At 44.0% G+C, this 18,310-nt stretch overlaps 1 protein-coding gene and 1 long non-coding RNA gene across 2 annotated transcripts; one reads left to right on the top strand and one right to left on the bottom strand.

The window, feature by feature from the left end:
- Window positions 1–614: 614 nt before the first annotated feature.
- Window positions 615–10,346, bottom strand: RPS7 (ribosomal protein S7). Its single transcript, XM_074991224.1, has 6 exons — window positions 10,191–10,346; window positions 9,370–9,441; window positions 7,195–7,338; window positions 5,386–5,450; window positions 1,728–1,878; window positions 615–727 (listed from the first exon to the last, which is right to left on the bottom strand). The coding sequence occupies exons 1-6, from the start codon at window positions 10,263–10,265 to the stop codon at window positions 650–652; spliced, it is 585 nt and encodes a 194-aa protein (XP_074847325.1). The 5' UTR covers window positions 10,266–10,346; the 3' UTR covers window positions 615–649.
- An 836-nt stretch (window positions 10,347–11,182) lies between these two features.
- LOC142011544 (uncharacterized) lies at window positions 11,183–17,295 on the top strand. The gene is made up of 3 exons (XR_012645116.1): window positions 11,183–11,304; window positions 15,422–15,482; window positions 17,095–17,295. It is a non-coding gene; the product is annotated as an uncharacterized LOC142011544 (long non-coding RNA).
- Window positions 17,296–18,310: the final 1,015 nt, after the last annotated feature.

The following is an 18,310-nucleotide window of genomic DNA, read 5'->3' as shown; positions in this document are numbered from 1 at the left end:
ACGTTTACCATTTATTTTGGATACCTGATAGATTTGCAAGAGCACAGCTAGAACCACGGGGCTGAGAAAATTTGCCATGTCATTTGACATTTTCCCCACTAGCAGTTATTCTGCCACTTTAAGCTGTCTTGCTGTGCTTTATCTGCAAGGAAACCTTGTGATCTTTGAGTTAGGTGTCTAAGAACTGTATTCCACAAGCAAACGAAATTTTGTCTGTCTCCACCCTGTACAAGGTCGTCATAGATAAAGCCAAAACAAGTATTACACAGTTAGTGTTTCCACCAACCTTGGGAACTATAGGTTTTTGTATACAACCTCGACAGACCCTCTTCATCCTCACCGAAGGGGTTTTTATCCAGGCCTGTTTAGTTTACATCCCTCCCTACCAAGGATTTCAGTGTAAGTTAGAATATGGACATGTCCACTAGAAACCAAAGTCTCTTACTTAGTTCCTATCTTGTAATCAGGCCAAGAATACATATCCACTTTAATAGATGTAACGCAGTTAACTATAAGGTTCCACAGCCAAACTATTACCAGTCTCCAAGTCAGCTACTTTCTCCTTCTGTAGCTGTTACAGAAGTATAGCTTAATGAAATGGCTTAAGACATATGAACAATTCAACTGTTTATTCAGTCATTCTTGCACTTTACAGCTGGAATTCTGGGAACTCAAAAACAACATCTTTGCCAGTGAGCTTTTTGTAGACACCAGAAAATGTTTCCACCTGGAAAGAGAAAAAAGCTTCAGTATTAATTTGCTTTTAATATGTTTTATAAAAAGCTGCTGCCATATAGTTTGGATATACTACAGTAGTTTTTAAATTGCACCCTGCATGGTTTCTCAACTGTCTAGAGACAAACATCCGAGATTATACATAGGATGCTGCCCTCATCACCAGTAGAGCCAGAGACAGGTTAGCTCTTCAATACTATGAAAAGGGGATTGTATGTCATGGCACTTCGGGCTGTGATCCCATATACCGCTTGGTCATCCACTGAGGTTACTGGCGGTTCTGTTCATGTTGCTGAAAATGACATCTCTAGCATTCGAAATTTGTCTTATTTCACATTTGGATATAGTCATCTTAAATAAGTACTAAGAAATCAGTAGAAGATGACAGGCATTTCACTCACACAGCAAGTTTTAAGTTATGTACCAGCACCAAACTACATTTCCCAAATAATTAGATTAAATGAAATATTAAATTATAGCAACTTTTCCATATTAAGATTACTTTTCAGAATTCTTCACAAGGAAGGGGAAAAGGTTCTGCAGAACATTAAGGCTCAACGCCTTAATCAATCACTTAGATTCACCAAAAGAACAAAACTACAAGACTTTCAGAGCTGTTCAATTCACAACGCAGCTGCCGCTGAGTCACACATCTATGTGGGTCTCTAATCTGGTACAATAGTTTTGAAAATCAAATGTTTCATTCCAAAAAACAAATATCATAAATTCCACTTATACTAACATGGAACAAGTAGTTAAAAAGGCTTGTTTTGTGGGGACGTATCCAAAAGCAGAAAGTGAAGTAGCCAAGTGCAAATCAAAACTAAAGCTTGATTTTAAAATTTCTACTAGCACCCCTGTAGTGTAAAATGCAATTAAAGATCAAGGCAGAATTCTTACATCTTTGCTCCTGCAGAACTTTGAGTTGTACTCTCAGCTATAATCCCCCATCATAACCTTTGTTTTACAGAGTTTAAAGTTTAGTTCTTTACCTTGTGTTCAACATTGTTCTGTTGTGCTTTGTCTAAATGGACCTTTATGAGTCTGCTGCCATCCAGTTTCACGCGGATTCTCTTGCCCACAATTTCACTAGGGAAGACCAGATCTTCAAGAATGGCATCATGCACTGCAGTAAGCGTACGGCTGAAATTCAAGATTAATTAATGAAACCTTTGAACGTTTGACAAGTTTAGAATGAAGACTAAAAGCTACTTCCCTTATATTCTGCCAGAGAGATAACATTCTTTTTAAATGAGATTTATGGTGGTAACAGTTTATCTATCAGCTCACAGATGAATTATGTACTGTACCATAACAGAAAGTTAGTTGTGACCATCTTAAAATTCACCTGAGCAGATATTTCAGGAGCCAGATACAACGCAGTACAAAACAGAAATCGGGCAGTTTGTCATAAAAATGAAAACTCATGCTGCACTATTTCAATCAATGCTTTACTATTCAGTGTAAGCAAGTTGTATTTATGGACATTACCAAATTTATCTACAGCTGCCCTGTTTTATTAGGCTCTAGCCAAAAGTAGAGTATGAAATAACCAAGTGCAATCAAAAACAAAGCTTGATTTCAAAACTTCTATCAGTATCTCTTTAATCCAAAATATAATTAGCAATCAGGGCAGAGATTACTGCTTTTAAGAGTGTATTCACACCATTAAACTAGGATGTGTTAACCTGTCATTTTAGCAAAAATACTGGGTTATTCCCCCAGCCACCCCTCCATGCCACCCAGCAATGCCCCACATTTTGCAGTGTTAAGAGATGACTAACAAACTATAGATTAATTTCTAGTGCGTTCTGCAGAACAATGCTTGCCATTTTAAAGAGAATTATAACACAAGCTTCCCTCATACAGCCTTATTGCAGGAAAGTCTTATTAGATGCTGCATCTCACAGATAAAGAAAAAAATCCCATTATGGGCCCTACGAAGTTCATCGCATGCCTATTTACATACAGTAAGGTCTCAGAGTACGTGAGGGTTCTGTTCTGCACACCCCTGCGTAACCCAGCTTTCAATTAAGCGGGTGTCCATCATCTTCCCCTGTGGAAGACACATTCTGCGGCCAGGGAAAACAGCAGAAAGTCCAGTCCTTGGGTGGGGGAGCAGTTGGGGAGGGTTAAGTCTGGGGTGGGTTAGGGCTATAGGGGGCAAGGGGTGGAGTTGAGCTGGAGCTGTGCATGGGGGTGGCAAGCCAGAGCCCTGCTCAGGTGGTAAGCTGGTCCATGGGAGGTTTGAATTGGGGCTCTACTGAGAGGGGGAAGAGAAAGTGTGTTGAAAGGCGGGTGAGGTGGGGGGGTCTGAACTAGAGCTACACATGAGGGTGGTGAGCCACAGCTGGGTATAGGGCAAACTGGAGCTGCACACAGGTGGGGAGTCAGAAGTGGGGCTGAACCAGGGCCAGGGAGGTTGAGCCAGTCACACCTGAGGGGTAGTGAGTGGAGCTGGTGCGGGGGGAAGAGGAGGAGTTAAGCATGGACTGGAAATCATGCATTTCCAGGGTTTACTGTAGGAAACAAGGTCAGCCATGTAACAGTGGGGTTGCGTAGTCTGTGTTCACGTACTCCCGAGACCTTACTGCATATTCCAGAATATAAAATATATGTCATCCTTAACATTACTATTACAGTTAAAGCTGATTGTACTATAGTGTAATTTTTCTTGGTACTGCTTTCAGGTAAATCTAAACAGTACTCCACAATTTTAATCAGACCAACTAGCTAGAGAAAAATATTTATCAGAAACCATTGTTGTCCAGATCTGAACTTGGAGTGCACATGACACTACTGGAATGACTTTCTTTAGGAGTTTAGCTCTACATGAAGTTAGAAGGAAAAAAAAGCCTGTTTCCCTCCTTCCCATGCAAGCCTAGCCTCTTCTCCCTACTGCCCATAACTGTTCCCAGCAACAAGAGCACGTACAAAAGCCTATCCAAAAATTTCACAAATAAAACCAGAAGTTATTTGTAATTGCTTTTAGCAAGTATTTTGCTAGCAACTACCATAGAAGGAAAATTAGATGTAGATGGAGAGATGGGAAAATATGTATCACAGATGGAAAATGCACCAGCTGCCATGCAAAGCCAGAAAACATTCTGAGGGGCAGGGGGAAATCAAAAAATACAGCAGAATCTCAGAACTGACAACTAAGCAGCAAGGACTGTGCTTTACCATGCTGGGTCTGTCAGATACATTCTAGACCTGTAGAACTGCAAAATTAGAAAGTAACAGTAGCAGGTCTTTGCAACACATTGAGATTGTCTTTGAAGAGATGCAACCTGAATTCTGAAGATGCAAAGAAACAAGAGTGGCAACAGCCCCTGTTCATCTCTCTTCCTTTCAGCACATAAGGCTAGGTCTTTGCAAAGCCAATACCCAAGTGATTTTGTAACATCAATGAAGGGTCCTGTGGCACCTTATAGACTAACAGAAAAGTTCTGAGCATGAGCTTTTGTGAGCACAGACTCACTTCTTCAGATGCTGGTCTTGGAAATCTGCCGGGCCAGGTATAAATAAGCCAGAGCAAGGGTGGGATAACAAGGTTAGGTCAGTCGCAAGGGCGTGGCTTACTACCAGCAGTTGATCTGGGAGGTGTGAACACCAAGGGAGGGGAAGCTGCTTCTGTATTTAGCCAGCCATTCGCAGCCTTTGTTTAAGCCAGAGCTGAGGGCATGGAGCTTGCAGATGAATTGTAGCTCAGAAATTTCTCTGTGGAGTCTGGTCCTGAAATTTCTTCGCTGTAGGATAGCTACTTTTAAGTCTGCTACTGTGAGGCCGGGGAGATTGAAGTGCTCTCCTACGGGTTTTTGTATATTGCCATTTCTGATGTCTGATTTGTGTGCGTTTATTCTTTTACGTAGAGACTGTCCAGTTTGTCCGATGTGTATAGCAGAGGGGCATTGCTGGCACATGATGGTGTGACACCATCAGACATAGTGGGTTCATTCAGCTGCACATCTACCAATATAACTTATGCCATCATGTGCCAGCAATGCCTCTCTGCTATATACATCGGACAAACTGGACAGTCTCTACGTAAAAGAATAAACACACACAAATCAGACATCAGAAATGGCAATATACAAAAACCCGTAGGAGAGCACTTCAATCTCCCCGGCCTCACAGTAGCAGACTTAAAAGTAGCTATCCTACAGCAAAGAAATTTCAGGACCAGACTCCACAGAGAAATTTCTGAGCTACAATTCATCTGCAAGTTCCATGCCCTCAGCTCTGGCTTAAACAAAGGCTGCAAATGGCTGGCTAAATACAGAAGCAGCTTCCCCTCCCTTGGTGTTCACACCTCCAGATCAACTGCTGGTAGTAAGCCACGCCCTTGCTGACCTAACCTTGTTATCCCCACCCTTGCTCTGGCTTATTTATACCTGGCCCGGCAGATTTCCAAGACCAGCATCTGAAGAAGTGAGTCTGTGCTCACAAAAGCTCATGCTCAGAACTTTTCTGTTAGTCTATAAGGTGCCACAGGACCCTTCATTGATGTTACAGATCCAGACTAACACGGCTACCCCTCCGATACTTAACAAGTGATTTTGGAATCTCTCACATCACTTATGATCAAGATGGCTATTGTGCAAGCCACAGAGGAGGAACGAACCACATTTCAGCACTAAATTTACTTACCTCCTGGGACGCTTCTGTTTGTTTTTTGTACGGCTTTTTCTTGTTGGTTTTGGCAAAATTCTCCTCTGTAAAAAGAAGTTGTATGAAGCCTCATGAAACATTTAGTCAATATCCTCAGAATTAGAGATGTTCAGGTTATTCTCTCCCCGCCCCCCCAAATCTGAAGTTACTTTCAAGAGTTACCATTTGCCTATCCATTTCCACAAAAGCATGAAGGAATGCCCAAAGCCACATTCCAATTGCAGCAGTTCAGCTTTATTATGAAACAAAACGTTGCCACTGTGCTTTGCAGAAATCTCAAAATGTTAATTCTTATTCCCAGTATGTGCAATGGGAAGAAAAAAAAGATAGTCTAAGTGTAACTGATACTTTCGAGAACTAACAGCCAAGATAACCTGTTAGCCACATGGAGGGTTGGGGAGAGAAGAGAGACCTTTCCAGAAAGAGTTACTGTAAAAGAGAGTGCCCCCCCACACACACTTTACAGCAGCAGTTCCCAGCCTTTCTGATGGGTCATAAGGTCTTCCTGAATTGTCAAAATGGGTTCTCAAGGCAATTCAAAACTGGAGGGGCCAGAGGAAGTTCTCCCCAGAGAAAAGAGATACCTCCAGCTCCAAAAATGCTGCCCGCCCCCTCCCCCCCCACAATTAACAGATTTTTGGAAGACTAGATCCCCAGCCAAGTCAAGTCTTCCTGTCCCTCATAAGATCTCCCATAAACCAGGCCAGGGACCCCGGCAGCCCTGGAGCTGGGTGCCAGCTGGGACAGCGAGCCCTGACTGGCAGTGCCAGCCACGGGACCCCAGGCCAGGGTTGAGGGGGACCCCTGCAGCTCTGTCTTGAAGTTGGCTGAGGCACAGAGCCCTGAACTGCTCTCAGCCCCCTCTGCACCCCCCGCCCACAGGTTCAAACCTTTCAGCCACCCAACCCCCGGCACCTCTCTCACAGGAGATTTCCAAGCTGCTGCTGCTGACCCCCACTGCTTCTTCATTGGGCTACCACCTTCTCTGCCTGGATACTGACGCCCCCACACCTTCCTACTCCCTTCCCCCACCTACAGGGGGGCAGTTCCCTGCCCTGCAGGCTTAAATGGGACTAAATTTAATTTGCTTCAGGGCAAGTTCCCTTCTCCCAGGTGTTAAGCCAATTAAATTGAGTTCCATTTCAGCACCACAGGACAGGGACTGGGAGCCAAGTGGCTGCAAATGGGTCCTTAAGAGCCCAGCCCAGACTCTTAGAAAAATCTAACCACAACCCATATTTGGGTCCAGACCCATAGGTTGGAAATCCCTGATCTAGAGGGTTTTATCCATTGTGTTTTTCTCCTAGACTACTCTTTGAGATTGTTATTCATCTGCTCCCAGCATCAGTTCTTTGGATGGCTGTGCTGTGCCTACACGAGGAAGTTTTACCAATCTACCCACATTTTTTAAACTGGTGCCAACAACGAGACAAACTTATCTTGATTTAAAAATGGGCTACTCTGGTTTATCTTAAATATGTGGTCTGCTGCCCAGTATCCGTCTTGGGGGATGGGATGAAACTTAAATAATCCTTAGCAATAATTTCTATATTTTTCCATGTACTATTATTACTGTAATAAAACCAGTAAACTTTTTCTAAAGGTGTGTTTATATTTTTGGGCTATAAGAAAAAGGTATTGAAAAAGAGATGGGTCCCAACTATATATAGTTTGGGAAACCCTCACACAAAAGATTGTGACATCTGACCACTTTCCAAACTCTTAGAGTGCCCCTCCCCAACAAAAAGTACCCACCCTCGACAAACCACAAATATCTCAACTATTTACCTGAGCAATGAACACCACATGCTTGCCACTGAATTTCTTCTCCAGCTCACGAACTAATCGGACCTGGATCTTCTGGAAAGATTTCAGCTGAGGAACTGGCACAAAGATTATGATTGCTTTTCTACCACCCCCTACTTCAATTTCCTAAGACAGAAGACAAAATATACATTTGTTACATTTTATTTTAATTCCCTTGAACACAGGTCAATTTTGAAGAGAAGATATTTACACTAAATTAAACAATACGGGCAGTTTCCCCATGCAAGAAAGCTTGTACTGTATTTTGTTGGGATTTTGAATTACTGTTCACAGCAGACAGCCTTTTCACCCACCAAGCTAGTGTCCCTACGTATCAGGGGACTGTCACAATTACAATTTTGAGTGACTAACCCTCTCAAAACCAGGAAACCTCACACTGAGACAAATCTATAGATTTGAGTGGGTAACAACAGAACTGCATGGAGTTTGTGTTCAGATTGAGTTTCAAAAAAAAATTAACTACCCTTGACCTACATGCAGGTTGTCCTCCTAAACACAATCCACTCGTCTACAAAAACCACACAAATACTAAGTTAGCAGTGTGGACCTTCGCAATTATTGAAATAGCCTAGTCAGCGACATCTGTTAGCCTCTCCCCAATGATCTTATGTTTAGATAATATGTTTAGATAATAAACCATGCAGGACAATTCCTCTGTTAAGTGATCAAGTCCTAAAAAGCTGTAGTACTTCTCTTGCTAGCCTTACTGCTGGGGACATCATTCATTACTCCTCAGACCTATGCACCCATAAGTCTCCTAGCTAATCACGAGAGCCACCTCACTGAATGCCCGTGTTGGGTTTACTAAAATGCAGCATCCTCACGGTTTCAGAATTTGTTTAAAAATAACCCCCTTTTAGCTCACTGAAACAGCCATCTTGGCATAAGAACCCATGCTTCCCAAGAGCAAGCTTCTTTAGACAGATTAGATGCATGCCTCCATCACCTTTCAGGAGCTTGTCTGAAATCTAAAATTCAATTTGCATCTTCAGATTTCTTTAAATTTGAGGCAACATACCTGTGCAGAGCCCAAGAGGTTTGCACAGATACCATTAGAGAGACAGAAACATGAATAAACTCTACCACTATTTAAGGTTTGAAAGTCACCTTTGAATCTCAGGTTCACTGTGCAAGGCTGACAAGAGTCTGTAATTTCAATAAAAGGAATTTGTAGCTCTCATGCCATCTTAGAATAAATTTTGAAGAGCTCACACATAATACTCTGACATGGGACAATGCAAGACTGATATCTTAAACTACTCCTGTTTTATATGATCTGAATTAGTGGTTTGTTTTTTAAATTACATGAAATAATTTTGCTCCTGTAAGTGTTATTCTATAAAAAACAGGACTTATTCTAACTTGTATTTAATTGATGAAGATTCAACAATTGCAACTTCTGCGTTAGTACATCAAGCCATTTGGATTCTAAGATCCATTTGTGCAAACAATTTAAGTATAAAACTTATTTTTTGATAAGAAGCCAGAATTATGCCTGTTCCAATGACTTTTTTGCAGTCTCGTTAGAGACTAGAACTGTACTCAAAAAAATAGAAAAGCTACACCAATCAGCTCCAGTAAGCTTGATTACAATGCTTTGAATCTACCTCTTCCCATTAAGTTGCAAAAATATTCAGCAAGACAATCCCAGGAAGTTTGAATTTATGACTGCAAAACTTGTTGACCATCTGTCATGCGGCATGTTAAAGTCCACTTAAGAGGACAACAAAATATCAAACAGTCACATCGTAATAAAAATCACTTTTTGGATGGGGAGCAGCGTTTCCACTAGTTTCTTCCATATGAAGAATGACTTATGTGCTCCAGTGGAGATACTGGTGCACGTAAGTCATTCCACACATAGATAGCAGAGAGGCTGGGCTGTGGGAGGGGGCTCAGGGCTGGGGCAGTGGGTTTGGGTGCAGGAAGGACACAGCTCTGACTGAACATACAAGCTCTGGGGTAGGGCTGAGGATGAAAGCTTTGGGGTGCAGGCTACCCTGGGGAATGAGGGCCCCCTGCAGTCTTTTCCCCACAGTGGCCCTAGCCCCTGCCTGGGGATTAATAAATCACTGCACAGCTACAGTTTAAAGGGAATTTATAGAAGGGTAGCAAGTTGTTTTTCTTTGAGCCTACCTTAGCTGCTGTGATGTTCAACTCTCTCAGCTGAGCTTTTAAGTCAGAGTTCATCTCCAACTCCAGAAGAGCCTGTAAAGAAAACAATTTTGATAAGGGACTGTTTTAAATTGCTTTTTCCTCTTTCCTCCTCAATAGCCATTTTACCTTCTGATGCATTTGTGTATATGCACTAGCATGCTAAAGAACTATGAAATCATCTCTTACAAAATGACTGCAAAAAGTAAAATATTTGTTTCCAAGCATAAACTGGAAACAGCCACTGACTGCGTACATCATTCATTGTGTAACTGGCCATTTCTTACACCTCCCCCGAAGTATAAGGCATTTGTCTACCATCAAGGAGCACAGGAAACAAAGGCCAGGTCTACACCGGACCCAAAAGTTAATTTCACATATGCAATTCTAGCTACCGCAACTGCATAGCTAGAATCCATGCATCAGAAAAAATCTACTTACCCGACTGTCTTCACTAAGGAAGGTTAATGCAAGCATTTCTCTATCAGCCTCCCTTACTCAAGGTGATAGCAAATAGTAAAGGGGTTGACTGCCAAGTCCAAACAGATTGATTTCATGCGTCTTTACCAGACGTGTAAAATCAAACCCCAGAAGATCAACTCTAACTGGGTTGATCTTCCCTGAAGTGTAGACATGGCCAAAGATTTCAACACTGCAACTCCTATATTCCTTAGGAAACAGAGTTAGCCAGGCAGTTAGCTTCCACTCCTGAAACAAGATGTCATTAATTTTGTGTGTGTGTGTGGCAGGGGTGGGGTGGGGGGGTGTTAAAGTCTAAATCAGAGTAGAGATATCAGACATACCTGGGAAATACCAGACTCAAATTCATCTGGCTTCTCACCATTGGGCTTCACAATCTTCGCGCTAGAGCTGAACATGGCCTTTCTACAACCCAAAGAACAGAAACATCTCAGTTGCCAGCAGAAACATGACTACCAAGCACAGTACAAAGCCAAGGCCTTTCAGCTAGCTGGACAATGCACAGATTTCAGCCCTTCATCCATACCCCTAGATAACTCATCTTCCTGTCAAGCCTGCTAGGAGGGGCCAAGCTTCACAAGCCGGGCCCAATTCAACAGCCCCACACCAGCCACCCGAGTAAAAGCGAGCGCTGGAATCCCAGGCGCTAGACTGCTCCGGCAACAGGTTGCTCACAGAAGCTGCCTCTCCTTGGCTCAACACAAGAGCCCGTAGCTTCTGGTCAAGCCACGCTGCAGTGCGGTGCCAGCACCGCCTGATATAGTAGGAGTACACGGAGGGAGGCTCTCCCCCCACGTTCGAGCCCGCGCTGAGCCCCTCATTCCCTGAGACGGCCTCGAAAAGGAGGCACCGCGCGCGCACTCTGGCCCCGGCTCAGAATCAGACAGCCGCCCCGCAGAGGAGCTGACGGAGGCCCAGATGCTGCCGAGAGCAGACAGCCGCCAAGCGAGGAGCGCCCGTCTCCGGGCTGCCATCGGCCCATGGGACGCCGCGAATCGGACGCATCCCCAGGCGACTGGTCCGGCCGAAGCCGCTGCAGCGCGCTCGACACGGTATTGCCGGAGCAGCGAGTAAAACGCGCCGCCGTGGCGATGCCCCAAGCACCTACCTTTCTCAGCGCCGGCCTAGGAAGAGGGAGAGCTCTCGCGAGAGCCGCTCAAATCCCGGTCCGGGAAGAACTTGCCCCGCCCACACAGGCCTGAAGCCAAACCCGGAAGAGGGGCAATCCGTCCTATTGTGTTCCGAGTGATTTCCGCTACCGTGAAGCCGACCTGGGGAAGTCGCCTATTGGCACAGGCAAGTGTTGTCACAGAGGGCTAAGAAACTCGTGGCTCTAGGGGGGGGCGGAAAAATGCAAACTGTCGCACGCGCAGTTGTCTTGCCATAAAACCATGTCAGTCCAGGTTGGGCATGGCAGTTCGGGGAAGCCAAGCCAAGGTGAGTAAAATGAGTAGAGGACGCCTCTTTTGTTCTGTGTGCAGTGGCCATGTGGGGAGCCACGGCCCTGCCATTCTCGTGCTATGTTATTTCCCTGTCCCTGCAACAGATTTAAGTTTCTACTAGAATGTGCCTATTCCACACTCCTGTGTGCAGGGTTTTCTGATACAGCTCTTCCACTGGGCGAAAGTCATTAAAAACTGGAGCAGGGAAACTGAGTCCTCAGTCTCCTGGTTCTCTGGAGAGTGCTGAGCTACAGGGTCACTCTATTTAATCCTCAGTGGAATGAATTCAGGGGGAGGGAGTCAGGACTCACCTACTCCTCCCGCATCTTGTCTGTACCTGTTGTGGGTCATCATTTCTGCAACTCCAGCTTCGGGCAGCATAACCATTGCCTTCCAAACTCCAAAAATCCTTGTCTCTTCACATGTTAACAAAAAGTGTACATCAACCCTGATTAATTTATACAAGGGTTCCACTGAACTACGCTGTCTTGAACCAAAATGTCAACCATGGCTGTCAGCATCCCCAGTATAAAGATCATTCCAGCACTCCTGCTCCAAGCATCCACTATCCAAAACCAGCTCCACTAGACACCCAGGCTACAGCTACACTGTAGTTATAAGTTGTTTCCGCTTATGCTATTTGTACAATGCAAATTGCATAATTTAGTTTGTTAACTTATTTTGAACTTTGTGCCATTCACAACAGTAAAGCTCAAAATAAGTGGCTATTTTTAAGTTTCTGCTATCCCTTGTACAACAAGGTGTACCAAAACCAGAATACCATGCTTGAAAGAGCACTGTTATTTCAAGTGCAGTGTTTAGTCACACAGTTGCTATTTTGGGATACATTTTGATTTTTCAGCATGTGTGTAAGAGACATCAATGCAAGCCCTAGAAGTCCCAATCAGCTCTAGAGCAGAAAGTTGATTCTGACATGTTATTCTAGCTACGATAATGGCGTAGCTAGAATTGGTTATCTGGAATCGACTTTGTTCCCTAGTGTAGATCAGGCCTCAAAGATTCACTGCTCTAAAAGGAGCAGTAACTTGCCCTCCCTGCCATTGCTAGTTCTATGTCAAAGTTATCACTCCTCTCCACAGACCATGTTTAAATATATGCTTATAACAAAATAAGATATATCTAACAGATTCAAGTCGTATGTTGATGAAACTATTGGAAACTAATGAACATGCAGTCTAGAACTTTGTATTGCTCACCAGGGCATCTCAGTGTGGCTCCTAGTGCTGAGAGCCTTTTTACACTGGTACTTTACAGCACTAACGTGCTGCCTATAGGGGCGTGAAACCCTGAGCACAACTGCTGGGGAAGGATACAAGAGGGGCACTGGTCACATAACTGCTCCCACCCACATGACTCTTCTCTGTGCCACTTCTAGCTCAGGAGAGACTTGTCCCTAGGAGGGTGTGGGGCCTGGGACAACCTTCACTCCACTTCAACCCTCCACCTCCCCAACCTCCTCCCTGCCTCTTCTCAACCCTGTTCTGTCCCCACTCCACGCTCCTTCCCCAAATCTCCTTTCCTGAGAGACACAGATCAGGGGACTAATGGGGTACCTGGCACTGGCAGCAGGGCTCTCCCCACACGTGCACAACTGTGGGAGCTGGAAGGGGAGCAACTCAACCCAGCCTCAGCTTGCCCTGCTCCCACAGCTCACAGCCACATTGCTCCACTCCGCCCTGCCCCCCCCACCAGCAATGCAGGGGAGGATTCCAACCCTTCTGCCAGTGCCAGGTCCCCACTAATCCACCTGGGACATGCAGGGTCCCCCAAGACATGGGGCTTGATATAGTTGCCTGGAACTGTCCAACAGATGAGTGGCTCTGCCCACCAGCTGCTGGCTCCTTGCCCCTCCCCCACATGACGTGGGGAGCATGTGACACTTCGTGGCCTCTTCCCCCCCCCCACACACATACACACACTGCTCCTGCACACCCTTAAGTGAGAAAACAGCACAGTAAAGTGGCAGCATATACAAGCCCTAACAGGGTTTGGGGCTGCGTCAGCAAATTAGGTAAAGCATGATTCATGCAGCTTTCGGAGGCTTAGACATGCAGATTCCTGGCATGGTTCTGTAGTGCACATACTCAGAAACAGAAACATTGGTATCTACAGCATTTTTATGGCAAAAGTTTAGGTGCTGAGTTAGTCTAGGCACCTACACACAATGGCAGCTGAGTGGGGGCTTTGTGAATGCCAGTTGGATCTGGTTTTAAAGGGACACTTCAGCACCTAACTCCTTTTGTGCATCAAGTCCTTCGTCCTCACAGAAGAAATGGGATATTTAAATACCTTATTTTACAGAAGCCAAGAAGAAAGTCAAGTGACTGCTGAATGTTAAAGTAACAATTAATGAGTAGAACACCTTGTTGAGAGGAATTTAATGTTTATTCAAAATGGCTTCCTGACAGGAATCCATGTTTCAAGATGGCCAACAAAAATGCTGAGTCATCTTTACCTCAGGAAAAGAGAGAGGTGGGAAATTGTTAAAAAAGGCAGGAAGACAGGGGTCATGTGACCTGTAATCTGCCCAGCAACCGGAGCTTATTTAAAGGGGGTTACCTAATTGCTCAAGGCTCTCTCACTGGTCTCTCAATCTCTCCTGATGCCTTATGTTTCTTCATAGTTTTACAGTTCTGATTAGTTTGAGTTTAGGATTAGAGGACAGTGAGATCCCTGGCTGGGAATACAGACACTCTTTAAGAGGCAAGAGATCGGTATTCCAGGCCAGAATTTTATAGGTTGATTTATGTAGTGCAAGAAATTAGAGACATACCCGCACACATGTAGGCCATTCTGTTTAGGCACACTGCACACAGGACGACACTTCTAGAAAAGAAGAACTGAAGAAAGGCCTGAAGACGCCAGTGAAGCAGGTTGCTTGTCTCCATATCGAAGCAGTCATCGTGCATGACATCTACCTGACTCAAGATCAGGGTATGAAAGACTTTAGGTGGGGTTAATCTCTGTAAATTTCTTGTACACAGTTTCACATTAGTCGTGACATCCGGACATATGTTTTGTTCGTAGTTTATCAAAATAAAGTTTGCTTGTTTTATGCCACTAAGTGTTCAGTATAGCGATGATAGATGCGTTATGGGGGTTCGAATTTAAGGCACAAAGTTAAACACTGCAAACCGATTGTATAACCTATTTTTTGTTCCCAAGTCCTGTGATTATTCCACTAAGGCTACATCCACACTAGCATGGAAGATCAACCAGCTCAAGGTCAATATTCCAGGGTTTGATTTTGCACATCGAGTGGGGACATGCAAAAATATCCTCTCAAGGATCACAGTCAACCCCTGTATGCCACATAAGTAGTAAGGGAGGTCAACAGGAGAGTTGGACAGCCAAGTAAACCCAGTGCAGATAGGTCCATTCTAGCTATGGCACTTGTGTAGCTAGAACTGACCTATCTGCGGTCAACTTACTTTGCCCAGTGTAGACATCGCCTAAGCAAACTAGTACCTCTTTGGTATTAAGAGCTCCTAGAATGACAGTGTGTGTGCACAGTGTGGTACACTTTCCCATGCAAGAGAGTCAGAGAGCCCATCAACATGGAGATATATACAAAGTTTTTAAATAAAAGACTGAGGCTTGGGCTACATCTACACTTATCCAGAAGGTTGATGTACGCAATTGGTGTACCAAAAAAATCACATAGCAGCCCAGAAATCGACTTTGTGACTGTCAACTTCTGTGGCTGTCTTCACAGTAGAAGGTCGATGGGAGCACTCCTAAGGCTGACCTTCCTTAATTCTCATGGCTCACGAGGAGTTCCGAGGTTGACGTTGACCCCAGAACACACCATTTCACAAACGCAAAAGACGGCACCCCAGAAGGTTGAATCTAAGTGGTCTATCTTCCAAAGTGTAGATGTAGCCTTGGTCTACAATAGGCCTTACAGTCAACTGCAGATGCGCAGTTCTAGCTATGGCAATTGCATAGCTAGAATCAACGTGTCTGCAGTCGACTGTAAGGGCTGTCCTCACTGAGGGAAGTCGACGGAAGTGTTGCTCCCGTCAACCTCCCTTATTCCTTTCAATAGCGAGAAGCACAGGGGGTTGATTGATTTTGCATGTCTTTACCAGATGCACAAAATCCAACTCCAGAAGCTTGACCATAACCAGGTTGATCTTCATGGAAGTGAAGGTAAGCCCCAAGTATTATGCTGGTAGCAACTGTATCCGTGTGCCTTCATGATGTGTATTATGTAGCTTATAGGGCTCACCTGGTTGCTTATAGATATATATGCTTGTAGATTTTGTTTTCCGCATGGTTTTGATATGTTTATTATAATAGGGTACAGTAGATTTAAATTAGAAGTAGCCCCTATAACACAGGGGACTTACAGATCGCATCCTGTAAGCTGAGCTAAGGCAAAGCTTGCAGACCTATGCCTGGGACTTTCATTTAGAAAGCAAAGTCAATGTGCATGTATTTAGAAACTTACACTTAGAGGGGGCATGATAGTGGTTTTCTAGTACCTATAAGAGAGTTATGAGGAGGAGGGAGGAAAATTGTTCTCCTTAGCCTCTGAGGATAGGACAAGGAGCAATGGGCTTAAACTGCACCAAGGGAGTTTAGGTTGAGCATTAGGGAGCACTTCCTAAATGTCAGGCTACGTCTACACTAGCCAAAAACTTTGAAATGGCCATGCAAATGGCCATTTCAAAGTTTACTAATGAAGCACTGAAATACATATTCAGCGCCTCATTAGCATGCGGGCAGCTGCGGCACTTCGAAACTGACACGGCTCCTTTTCGAAAGGCCCCCGGCTACTTCGAAGTCCCCTTATTCCCATCTGCTCATAGGAATAAGGGGACTTCGAAGTAGCCGGGGGCCTTTCGAAAAGGAGCCCCATCTGGACGAGCCACGTCAATTTCGAAGTGCCGTGACCGCCTGCATGCTAATGAGGTGCTGAATATGTATTTCAGTGCTTCATTAGTAAACTTCGCAATGGCCATTTGCATGGCCATTTCGAAGTTTTTGGCTAGTGTAGACATGGCCTCAAGGTTGTTAAACACTGGAATCAGTTAACTAGGGTGGTTGTGGAATCTCCTTCACTGGAGGTATTTAAGAGCAGGTTAGATATTGGGGATGGTCTAGATGGTGCTTGGTCATGCTAGGATGGCAGGGAACTGGACTCGGTGACTTCTCAAGGTCCCTTCCAGTTCTAGTGTTTTATGATTCTGTAAAGCAACCTTTAATGGCATATGGGTGTCCAAGAATATCCTCAATCTTAATAGACACACTACAACTTGGAAAATCCTGAAATGATCAGTTAAGACCAGACTGAATAACTGGATAGGACAGAAATAACAAAATGTGATGCATAGCCACAAGAGAGGCCATGATAAATTGATGTATATGATAGTAAGTTGAAATCAGCGATGTTCTGGCTTATGGGAAAGAGGCACTGTGCCAGTATGAAGGAATGGAAATACAAATAAGGAGTAAGGGAAACATCTGCTACTGAACATGCATGAAACAACATCAGTGTAACATATTAGAAAAGTGGCGTACTAGCCCAGGCATGGTAGGAGCAGCAGATGTAGTCCCTGGGAGGCACCAAATGATGCCCACTGGTGATGATGGTGAAGGGATGGTAATGAGACTGATGATTAAAATGTAAGTACTGGCATGAGTATACAGAAATAGAGACATACATTATGTACCTTGTGAAGCTGAGGTGTTTGTGATACTGCTAAATGTATTAATCTACTATATTTTTGAGTGTTTGTTTGCGTGTCTGTCTCCCCAGCAGGAGGACATTCACCCTTCCTTCAGATGTGCCCACTGCAGCTGCTGTGGCCATAAAGAGGTTCTTCTCATCTGGTCCCAAGATGCTGCACTGAGAGAAGGCTGGGGTAGTCCTCTCACCCTGGAAATTCTATAGATCTGGAGCAGTGGGTCCGTCCCACAAAAGCTCATCACCTAATAAATAATTTTGTTCGTCTTTAAAGTGCTACATGACTGCTGTTTTGTTTTCTTAGAATACAGGCTAACACAGCTACCTCTCTCTTACGCTTTCCCTCAGGCAGCCTACATACTGCATCCCTAATCCCTAGCCCACCCCAGAGCAATGATTTAAAATGAAGAGAAACAAAAAATAATGGAGTTAAGGACCCAAGCAATGCAGGGTAAATCTTTTAGTAAACTATATTTGTAAATTTACCCCAGGAATTCATATGGTGTGAACGTTGCAACTATGCACATCAGTGTTCCCAACCATAGAAAAATTTAGATATTGGGCTTGATCCTGAAACAAGGACCAGTCAATTCTCCAAGGGGCAACTGTGTATAGTTATAAAGATTACTGATGAATTTCCAAGCTAAATATCAGGGAAAAGTTAGTTGTCCAATTGAAAATTCAAAGCCAATAAGCCTTTTTTTCTTGGAATACCTCTGAGCCTGTCTCCAGGAGCAGATAAATACAGTGGCTTCTTTTCCTCAGTTTGATAATCTGAATATCATATAACCCTTGCCATTACAATAACCAAATGATTTATGCCTGCACAGTTACTCTGCACGGTACTGGGGTAGAAGACAATCTAATTCCTGAATGATTTAAAATATATGGCTTAAAATAAAGTTTCTTTAAGACTTCAGTCAAAAGAGGTTTTACCCATTCTGGGGAATAAACTTTAAACTGAGTTTAAAAATGGTCCAATCTGATGAATTCTCTAACAGATTATCCTCCCTTATTCTCTCCCCACCTACCCCACCATCAACTCTGACCAACCAAGGTGCAGTTGTCACAGTTTTAGCTAAACAGAAATTACAATGAACAAGTACGGATCTCTACTGCACGGGTGAAGTCAAAGCCCCCAAAAAGACAGACCCTCAGAAGTAGTAATTCATCACATTTTTAGGTACATTCTAGCCCTCCCACTCACTTTCTTTTTGTTTATGTTATTTCCTTGGCTATACGAAAACCTTACTCTGGCTCTAGAATTCAAGAAAAACCAAATTCAATT

Source organism: Carettochelys insculpta, chromosome 3 (assembly GCF_033958435.1).
Source record: "Carettochelys insculpta isolate YL-2023 chromosome 3, ASM3395843v1, whole genome shotgun sequence".
Taxonomy (NCBI): Eukaryota; Metazoa; Chordata; order Testudines; family Carettochelyidae; genus Carettochelys; species Carettochelys insculpta.
The sequence above is the reverse complement of the archived record's forward strand: the minus strand, read 5'-3'. Positions and strand labels throughout refer to the sequence as shown.

Coding starts and splice junctions, on each gene's coding strand:
- RPS7 (XM_074991224.1), bottom strand. CDS start 10,265: ATGTTCAGCTCTAGCGCGAAGATTGTGAAGCCCAATGGTGAGAAGCCA. Junction 5,451..7,194: donor ATGTGGTGTTCATTGCTCAG/GTAAATAGTTGA, acceptor TTCTTTTTACAG/AGGAGAATTTTGCCAAAACC. Junction 728..1,727: donor AGAACAATGTTGAACACAAG/GTAAAGAACTAA, acceptor TTCTCTTTCCAG/GTGGAAACATTTTCTGGTGT.